Source organism: Malus domestica, chromosome 16, assembly GCF_042453785.1.
Source record: "Malus domestica chromosome 16, GDT2T_hap1".
Classification (NCBI taxonomy): domain Eukaryota; kingdom Viridiplantae; phylum Streptophyta; class Magnoliopsida; order Rosales; family Rosaceae; genus Malus; species Malus domestica.
Window position 1 is genome coordinate 10,109,525 of NC_091676.1, and position 10,009 is coordinate 10,119,533.

At 38.0% G+C, this 10,009-nt stretch overlaps 3 protein-coding genes across 3 annotated transcripts; all 3 read right to left on the reverse strand.

Moving 5' to 3' along the window:
• Positions 1–125: 125 nt before the first annotated feature.
• LOC103441520 (proline--tRNA ligase, cytoplasmic) lies at positions 126–5,124 on the reverse strand. The gene is made up of 13 exons (XM_008380196.4): positions 5,001–5,124; positions 4,631–4,687; positions 4,448–4,533; positions 4,277–4,369; positions 3,722–3,838; positions 3,158–3,345; positions 2,831–2,897; positions 2,548–2,670; positions 2,301–2,453; positions 1,533–1,817; positions 914–1,132; positions 592–685; positions 126–457 (listed from the first exon to the last, which is right to left on the reverse strand). Exons 2-13 carry the CDS (start codon positions 4,668–4,670, stop codon positions 393–395), a joined length of 1,530 nt encoding a protein of 509 aa, XP_008378418.1. The 5' UTR covers positions 4,671–4,687; positions 5,001–5,124; the 3' UTR covers positions 126–392.
• Positions 5,125–5,826: 702 nt separating this feature from the next.
• LOC103441519 (large ribosomal subunit protein eL19y-like) lies at positions 5,827–6,777 on the reverse strand. The gene has a single exon (XM_008380195.4). It carries the CDS (start codon positions 6,725–6,727, stop codon positions 6,119–6,121), a length of 609 nt encoding a protein of 202 aa, XP_008378417.1. The 5' UTR covers positions 6,728–6,777; the 3' UTR covers positions 5,827–6,118.
• A 748-nt stretch (positions 6,778–7,525) lies between these two features.
• LOC103441518 (diacylglycerol O-acyltransferase 3-like) lies at positions 7,526–9,227 on the reverse strand. The gene is made up of 2 exons (XM_008380194.4): positions 8,767–9,227; positions 7,526–8,518 (listed from the first exon to the last, which is right to left on the reverse strand). Exons 1-2 carry the CDS (start codon positions 9,139–9,141, stop codon positions 7,751–7,753), a joined length of 1,143 nt encoding a protein of 380 aa, XP_008378416.1. The 5' UTR covers positions 9,142–9,227; the 3' UTR covers positions 7,526–7,750.
• Positions 9,228–10,009: the final 782 nt, after the last annotated feature.

Here is a 10,009-nt window from a genome sequence, read left to right on the forward strand (position 1 = left end):
GTTAGGCCATTGGCGTCGCCTTAAGCCTCGATTCATCCGGTACATGGTACACACCGTAGCAAACTAGTATTTTTAACGAAAGGAACTCAAAGAAAATTGAAGCATGTGCACACAAGGGAAGAGGATACCGTGAATGGTGGTTTTTTCAGAAAAGAAAGTATTCAGCACTTGCTCAGTTTAACAATGGCTACAACCGAGTGTCTAAAACAAACACCGTTGTTCGAAAAAGAAAAAGACGAGAAAATAACGTTCGCATACTAATTGTATACTGCAAGTGTTGTATTAACTACAGACCGTACGCCATGGAATAAACAATTTTTGAGTGATTTTAAAAATTCATCCCTCAAGGCAGATAGGGATATAAAATTAAACAGCGTAATTTGAAGAGTTGTCTAGTAACTCCTGCCCCAGTAGGTCCATTTCTTGGCTGGTTTTCCAGAGGCAAAGCAAAGTGTCCCTGCACGGAAGTCCATTTTCAATTTCTGAACACTACGGCACTACTTTGCAATGAATGAACAACGCTAAAGAGATAACTGCAGATCATAAATTGCAAAAATGTTATGAAGTTTCGAAGTAATTTTAAAAGTGTACCTTCAGGAAGCTCAGGCTGCTCAAATGGAGTACAGAGTGACTTGGCTGCTCCGATTTCACCCTTTGTCCGTTTTTTCACGTCCTCTTCTACTTCCTGATAAATATGAAATAAACAGTAAAAGGAAAGACAATGACAGCAAAAAGAGTGCTGATATAAGAACCTAACCAGTAAAAAAATTAATGTGACATTGACAACCCCATCGTGTAATAAAGACACAACCGTAAGATTACAACAACAGAACGGTGAAATATCCACATTTGCTAGAAACAGCATTTCGAGCCAGATGATAGATTGTAATCTAAGTGACAGTGATAACAGTACCTGTTCATCACACCAAGGAGCCAAGATCATTTTCTTTTGGTTTAGAGCTTCCATAAATTCTTCCCATGTCTTTGCAACCTTGATAGAAGCATCTCGTTTTTCCTTCGCAACATTGAACAGATTTTCGTGAATTTTAGCCAAGATGTCTTGTACTTGCTCTACCAACGTGCTCACAGGAATGTCCTCTTTTGCTGAATTGTCACGGCGGACAACGCGAACCTAAAATCAAGAATTATGTCATTGTTTGCCATGTCTTGGACACCTCGATCTCCAAGGGTTAATCCAAGAACGGTAAGGAACAATCTTAACTAATGTTAGCTTGTCCACACACCATACAGGTCCTGACCCTAATATTACAAGGATAAAGATAAATCTTAACATGTTATACTCAAATATACAAGACTCGCCAAAAACCTGATATGCCAAATATTTTTCCGGACCTGCCTTCTAGGCTTTTAGCAGCTTACATTCATGATAAGGCCCAGAAATAAAACCATGAGAGCTGTGCAAAGCAGGCCCCTGGGCCTAATGACAAACTAACTCAACAGAACAAAAAGACCAGAAGCAAATATGAGCAACTAGATAGAAAATAACGAATTAAATGGAAGAACGGTCTCACTTGATTCTTTTCCAGATCCTTTGGTCCAATTTCAATCCTTAGAGGAACACCTTTCATTTCCCAATGTGAATACTTCCAACCAGGAGTTTGGTTGTCACTTAAATCTGCCTCAGCACGAATACCAGCTTTAGTCAAGGTATCCACAGTTTTCAAGCAGGCATCATATATTTCTTCCATAGGAGTATTCTTGTAAGGCACTGGAACCACAATAGCCTGAATTGCTGCCACTTTAGGTGGCAATACCAAGCCTTTGTCATCTCCGTGCACCATCACCATCACTCCAATCTAAACAAAATAACAAAAATGATAACACTAACAAAAAACAGAAAAGATTATGTGGATGGTAATAGCAACAATGGCGTGACATAAATTGACATTTGGTGGTGGAAATAGTAAACATTATGCATTGTCACTAAGTTAAACTTTACATAACAGACACAGCATTGTCTCTAAGTTAAACTTTGTGCACTAGCAAAAACATATTATCCTATTCACCAAAAAGAGAATAATTGGCCTAACGTACTTAGGATTATGTTGCCTAACATGGACAATGCACCTACCTATGTAGAATGTTCAATAGTCTCAGACTTGCGTCAACATAAAAATAAATTGCATAAAATATAGATAATGGTATTGTGTTGATGCATGATGACCAAAAACGTGCTTGATGCATGGCAAGAGTAATTAATTTCCAGAGAAAATAAAAAGTGTTCTTGTATAGATTTTGAATCAAACTTTAACACAGAAAAGAGAAGGGAGCAAAGTTACCGTTCGAGTGCTGTATGCCCAAGAGTTTTGCCAAACCATGCCCTTTTCTCTGTTTTCATTTTCAAAATTAATCTCAAACATTTTGGCAAAATTTTGACCCAAACAATGTGAGGTGGCACCTTGTACACCGCGGCCAGTATTTGGAATAAAAGCCTGCATGCATGAATTAATACACTCAAGCTTACCATAGAAGAGGCATAAGAAGGAAGATCAAATTATATATATATATAAAGAACATATTAAGTACCTCCACACTAGTAGTATAAAGACCACCAGCAAATTTCTCATTCTCACTCTTTTTTCCCTTCACAACTGGAACTGCCAAATAGTCCTCGTATATCCTCCGGTACAGTTCCAATATCTCAAGGACCTAAAACCAGGATGTATAATCAAAAAGCAATCTTCAAGGAAAGGTGACAATGGGTGAGAATCAGATTCGGCATAGTAAAAATTCAATTCTATCCTAAAAGTGTGATTGGCAACATAATAGGGCACTGAAGGGGGAAATAATAATCTAAGTGGCTCCTTACCTCTTCATCTGCCTCTGCCTTTGTTGCAAAAGCTGTATGGCCTTCTTGCCAAAGAAACTCCCGACTCCTGAGATCATAATAAGAAAAACCAAATTCAACAAACTTGTATAAAAAGAGAGAGTTCAAAGAAAATGGTCCTCGGACATAGAACAATTTGAAACCGTGACTAAACATGCAGCAAACACTAAGCAAGAACTGAACTCGATATCTATGAGAACAAAATGGAACAAATAAAAAGGTTTTTTTACTCATTGTGCTATTGTCAATAATACAAAAACACCACAGAAAGTATTATAAGAACACCAAAACCGTGAGACATGCTAATACCTGATAAATGGTGTAGGATTGCTGAACTCCCACCGGACAACATTGCACCACTGATTTAGCTTCAATGGCAAATCGCGGTGTCCTCTAATCCACTTAGCAAAATAAGGATACATAACAGTCTCACTTGTTGGACGAATTGCTATTGGCACTTCCAAGTCGGACTTTCCAGACTTTGTGACCCACGCAACCTATTTATGAAAATAAAAGCATGAAAAGAGAGGTAGTCTAAAACAATTAAGACCTTCCCCAAGAAAAAAATAATAATATACACATGGAGTAACACAGTGGCGGTGATTGGGGAATAACAGGACAGGCTTAAATTTTGGCAAAGTGACAAGTAAATTACAAATCTATCATTACACAATCATATGATTTCAAAAAACCAAGGCAAACACATAGAAGGTGAGGTTGCATGCTAAACACTAAAATAGGGGGCATGCAAAGGAGAAAAACAGGGAAAGAAAACTAGAATGAGAAATCATAATCAACACCAACGGAGCATGTGTATATGCTTATTTACATGTAACACAATAAATTAAGTCACACAAATGACATATATCTCACCTCTGGAGCAAAACCCTCAATATGATCCTTCTCTCGTTCTAGAACACTAGGGGAGACAAATAAAGGGAAATAGCAATTCTTTATCTTCATTTTCTTTATTTCTGCATCAAAGAATGCCTGAAAAGTAACAGTGTGTGAAGTGAGTAACTGTGATGGAGTTACATATAAATTTTCTAAAGAATTACAGAAATTTGCAAACATAAAAACTGGTACATAAAGTTCATAATTTTGACATTAGAGATGAATGTATAGCCACCAGTACCTAATCAGATAAGTGCAAAATGAGATTATGTAAAGTAAACTCAAGACAAGAGGTAGGAAATGAAAAAGTAGTATCGGGTGTCGAAAAGAATTCAGGCAAAATAGTCAACTAACAGGATGAGATGACATCAGTTGACATCATGCTTCAAAGTCAAATTTAAATTGAGTACTTCAGAACTAGACAGGGGGCGTGGTATCAAAATCCTGAGAACCAGATGATTGTTTACTGGTTCTAATAGCAAATAAAACTCATTAACAACATGAAATGGATTAAACAAGAAAAAGCATGCTTACTTGCATTGTCTCCCATATCGCAATTGTCCATGGCCTCAATATATAACAACCAGATATATCGTAGTATTCGATCATCTCACTATTAACAACGACCTAAACACAAGGAAACATATTCATTACTTAATTGTTGAATAAAGTTAATAAACCCCAGAAAAAGATAAAGACAGATACCTCAGAATACCACTCTCCGAAATTCTCATCCTTCTTCTTGGAAAGACCAAGACCGGTTTCTTTCTTCACCTCCTTCTTTTTCCCTCCTAAAAATCAGGAAAAATTAATATCAAAGCTAAGCCAACAGAAACACGGAAATCAAATAAGAACCCGAAAATTGAGAAGCCGAAAAGCGAAGCTCACCACCCTTGGCATTGGACTTCTTAGCACCCTGGTCCGCCATGTTTCGATATCTCTAACCTATATCAGACCACACACACCAGATACAAGATTATTACAACAATAGGCAGTGCTAAAAAACCATAAATCTACAAACTTAGACAATTTCATATATCCGGATAGCAGAATTATGCTCAAAGCTCAGTTCTTTTTGCTAAATAATACAAAAAAAATCCAAATGTAATCCAACAGGAACAACCCAGATTCCATTTTTGAACAACTCGAGATTGAAACGAAGAAAAATGCACGAAAAAAAATACTAGAAAAAAGGAATGAGAGAAAAATTAACCCAAAAAAATGAGAGAAAAAAAATCTGGGAAAGTTGAGTTTTTACCGAATTGAATCTGGTTCGTTGCGTTTGCGGCTCCGCAGTTGTGGCCTTTCACTTCTGAGAATAAAGAAAGAGAGAAGACAGCAGACTGGAAGACTTTTTTTGTTCTCACTGTACCGCAGTAGGCTTTTGCCCTAATTTTACTGCTTAGAAATTCCTTTGTCTGAGATACTTTTGGGCCTTCGGCCCAAACAAACAATAAGCTTGGCCCCAAAGCTACCTTATTGACCAAACCCTACGGACCAAGGTTGACTCGGTGGAAGAATGAGATAGAAAGATTAATTAGCGTCAAATTGAGTTGTAATATGATTAAAAATGAAATTATAACTCTAAATTGGGCCTTTAAATAAGAAAATATGAAACATAATGTGTACCTTGCTAAATCTTCTTTCTTGAAATGTTCAAGCGGTTCAAAATTTTCACGATTCGCTCGTCTAAATTTTCTAGTTTGATTAATAATATGACAAAGCTACTTGCTTCGTGTACGAGGACCTTATATTTTCTTTTTAGATAAAAAGAAACTAAACTTCATACCAAGTACAACGGTTTTGAAATCTCTCTTTCGACTAGAAAATAAAATACTGAAGAACAAAACATACAAAGAAACTGGCTCGTCAAAACTAGTCTACCAAAGTAACTCAAGACGAATGGACAATAACAAGCCATCAATCCATCAGTTCTCCTCGTACAACACTCACTTATTTGATTTCTTGGATACTTGTGTCAGTTGAGCTCATCAAGGTTCTAAAAGGTGCTCGGGACTAGTCGGGGCCTATAGAATGACATATATTATATTGGGAAACATGTGTCGGTTGAGCTCAAGTGTCTGTTTATACTTAAAAAATACATAATTGCATTGGATACATAAATTACAAAATAGATGACATATAAATTATAAAGTATTAAAACATAATGAAAATATGAAGAACAAACATATAATGTGTGTTATCTAAGTTCAACAAGTCTCTTACAATTTGCTAAACAAAATAAATGGAAAATGAAAGTTATTTATTTTCTGTCTAAATGAGAGTCACGACCTAAGTGGGTGTCTAGACGGGTTTGGACGGGCGCCTAAGCACGTCTAAGCGCATTTTCTTAATTTTCAAATGCCCAGGGAATTTTTAATAAAGTGGTTGAGCTGCAGCTGGGGCGGCGGATGCTGGTGCTTTCTCTTGAGGTCCCCCAGCCAAGCGTTCCTCTCTCCTGGCATGCTTCCTCTCTCTGCCAGCCTTGTTCTTTGCCCGCTTAGCCTCGAACTGATCAGACAGACTCTTGTCTCTGGCCTTCTCAGCCTTTGACTTGTGAATGCTCTCCATCAGCACTCTCTTATTCTTAAAAACATTACCCTTAACCTTCATATACATGTCATGGTACAAGTGCTTGTCAAGCTTCTTCGACTCACGGTACTTGCGAAGCAACCGCCTGAGCACACGCATCCTCCTTATCCAAAGGATCTTGGTAGGAAGCCTTGCCTCCCTGGTACCCTTGCGCTTACCATATCCAGAGTGACGTCCCTTTCTCTTAGCCTCCTTCATGCGACGTGCACGAGAGCGCGAGTGGATCTTGGTCGGCTTCCTGATGATGAAGCCATCCTTGACCAACTTCCTTATGTTCTGGCGAGAGTTGGCCATCGAGATCTCGCTGAGTTCATTGGGGTCGATCCAGACCTTGCCGCGACCGCACTTGAGGATGCTGGAGGCAAGCCTCTCCTGGAGTTTGAGCGAAACCATCGTCGGTGTCTTACCTCCTCTCTTTTTTTCTTTTTTTTTTTTTGGCAACTGCTGTGGTCAGAGAGGTTGCTAGGACTTTATATAGGCATTAAGCTTTTAGGTCTTTTATTTTTGATTTAGATTCTTTTTTTTAATGAGAAGCTTGGACCCCAAGAAACTCAATTGACCATCGTTGGGTTTTTCCTTTTGTACTAAAGCATATGTTTTTGTTTTATAGTTGGTCCATGGGAATCATTATCTTTTTTTTTTTAACAAGGGTTTTTTTTTTCTTCTAGTTTTAGATTTTATAACATTTTTTTTATACAAGCGATACGGAAGAAAAAGATATTTTTTTTTCCAAAATTATAGTTTTTCTAAACGTTGACCTCAATTTTAAATTCCGATTAAGATTCCGAGTTCAAATTCCTCGTTTGATTGAAAAAAAAAAGATACAAGCCGGATAAGTTGACCCAAATTTTTTGTTGTCAAATAACTAATATCCGCATCAAAGTGAGACCAAATCCCACCGTGTCTTGCAAGTAAAGTTACGTGCTCAACAATACCAACCAGATTAGAAATTTAATCAAATATGATCACATTTCTGAGCGTATTTCAAGTGTTAATTAGGTGTACGACTAGTTTTTCATTTAAGTTATTGAATACTTGCACCATCCATCTATTATTTGTTCTCACAGAAAAACAGATTAAAAGGAAAATTATAACCAGCACACCATTTTGCTCCTTTCACTTTGCTTGTGCTTGGTCTCGTTTGTGTTTTCGCTTGATTCATTCAATCTGATGGTCATAAATAAAGAGAAATGCAAGCAGGAAAAAAGTCGTGTGATTAACTAGTACGTAGTAATTGCAGATACACTGCCTATCTATTTACATTTACAGTAGTAAAAAGATAAAAAGTTATAAAAGAACTGGGACCTGTGGGCATGACAGTAAAAATGCAAACTTCAAAGTCACAAGACATACATTACACCAAAAAACAAACCAATCCAATGCCATATCCCTTGCAGACCAATAAAAAAGCTAAACCTAAGCTGCAGGAACAAGCTCCAATTCCTTGCTGTCTTCCCCAATTAAATTAGCCACAATGAGGCTCACATCTTCCATGCCAACACCAATGTACAAAGGATTTGTGGGAGTTCTAATCGAATCATCCATTCCGTCGGATTGAATCCCATCTATGGTGCTCGAAACCCTCACATTAGGGCCATTTTTGCATTTTCCCATACACTTGCACCCTACAACAGTCCTTTCAACAGCCATCTGCCTCTCAAATTCTTTCAACAATGCTCCGCCTCCTGATTTCTTGCACTTGTTTCCCATGCACACCTCAATCCTCTTCGCAGATACTCCGACAACTGAGCTACTTTGTGTGTCATCAACGCCAATAATACCACTGCTACTGCAACTAGTACTAGTTCCATTGCAGCATTCCGCTTTCTGACCAATCTGTAATCTCCCAAGTTCAATGCCATTATCCACAGTTGTGTTCTCTTGATAAGTAGCTAGCGAGCTCAGTATGGTCAACAATGCCCCTTCTTGATGAGCGAATGGCTGCAAAACATCCACCATTGGTTGTGCTGGGTCTTCAGTTCGCAGGCGCTTCATGTCTACCACCTCCCCGCACTCACTGTCACTCGATTCAGACGATGAAGATGATGAGGATTCACTGTCAACCATGGTTTTCATCCGCTCGGCTTTAAGCCTTGCCTTCTCTTCTTTCCTCTTCTTCTTCAATTCCTTCTCATTTTCTCTCAGCTGTTCCAATTGTTTTAACAATAATTCCTCTGCACCTTCCTGCACATTGAGAAAAATTACGCATTTAGTAACTTCAGCTCAATAAATCATCAGTACCAAAACCCGATTTCGCGAAAATTAAAACACATCTGATTCATTCTTCCCACAAGTATTCGAATTCTTATAAATTTAGATACAATCTAAACTATGTCAATTAAAAAAAAAGAACACACAAAAAGCCCAATTCAAGTAAAATTACAGACATGAATAAAATTACAGATATAAAAGTCAAACGAACAGAAACATACCGAGATCAGCCTCCCCTGAAGTTGAGGGGCCAAACCCTCCTGAGAATCGAAAGGTCCAAAACCCATCTTAGAATACACCGCGCAGTCCTTCGACAACCCTTTGAGCAACTTCACCTTCTTCTTGATCTCCTTCTCCTTCTCTTTCATACCACCGCACATGGGACCCACCTGATAATACTGTAAATGTCCGTCGTCGCTAAACCCAGAATTCAAATGCCGGCGAGGCCTTCTGGTTCTCAACGAAACTCCAAAATCTCTGCGACCCGGAGCGCGAAGCTCACAGCTAAACCAAGTCGTACAATAACGGGCGGTGGTGTCGATTTTACCGGCGGAAAAGCACGGAACTTGGCGAGAAACGGCGCCGGAGACCTCCATGGCTCTTCAAACACGATGATGAAAATTTGGAAACTGTAAACCCACAAAACGCACCGTATGGCAGATTGCGGAGGAAACGAATTAAGAGACCGTCGCTTTAAATCGTAAAGCTTGGTTTTAATGTTAGAGCCACGCGGACGTTTTTAATTGGCCGATGATGACGTGGGAGGCGGGTGTGGGGCACCTGGAAGCTTGTGGCAGTTCTCGGTTGTCCACACGAATAGGGTAAAGCCTTCACCTTTCGATGTATCCGAGGGTAGGTTATGGAGCCAACTGGCGCCACGTGTGCTGCAAAGTAAGCATTTCTTACCTTCTCAATTTTTTGGCTACAAAATACTAATTTTAAGAGAGTATTAACACTCCAAAAATATAATTGTAGATTTTAAAAAAAGTACCATTCTTTTTAACATAAAAAATTTGTAATACACAATTAAATTTTTATAGTGTCAATAACAAATTCTATCTTTAACTTAGTTATAACTTATAAAAACCGACATTTTATATATAATCCAAAATACTAAATGACCAAGATTGTTTAAGATTCTCTATAGATTCTTTGTTACTTCATAGATAATTCATAATGATAAATGCTACTCAAAAGTGGGTCTCTTGATGGGTTTTTTGCCAACTTATGTTTTTGGTATAATGTTTTAAAATATTGACATATAAATTGACATTAAATTGTGCGGTGACAGAGTATATTGAGAATTTCACTTTTGAGAGTGTCGATAACATTTCTTATATGAATTTAGAAGGTTTAGCATGCCTTCACTATTGAGTCAAATTTTGCACACTATAATAGGAAGCCGATTGTCGCACATAAGCTTTTTTTATTTAATACATTTTCTTTTATTTTTGTGGTCGGATT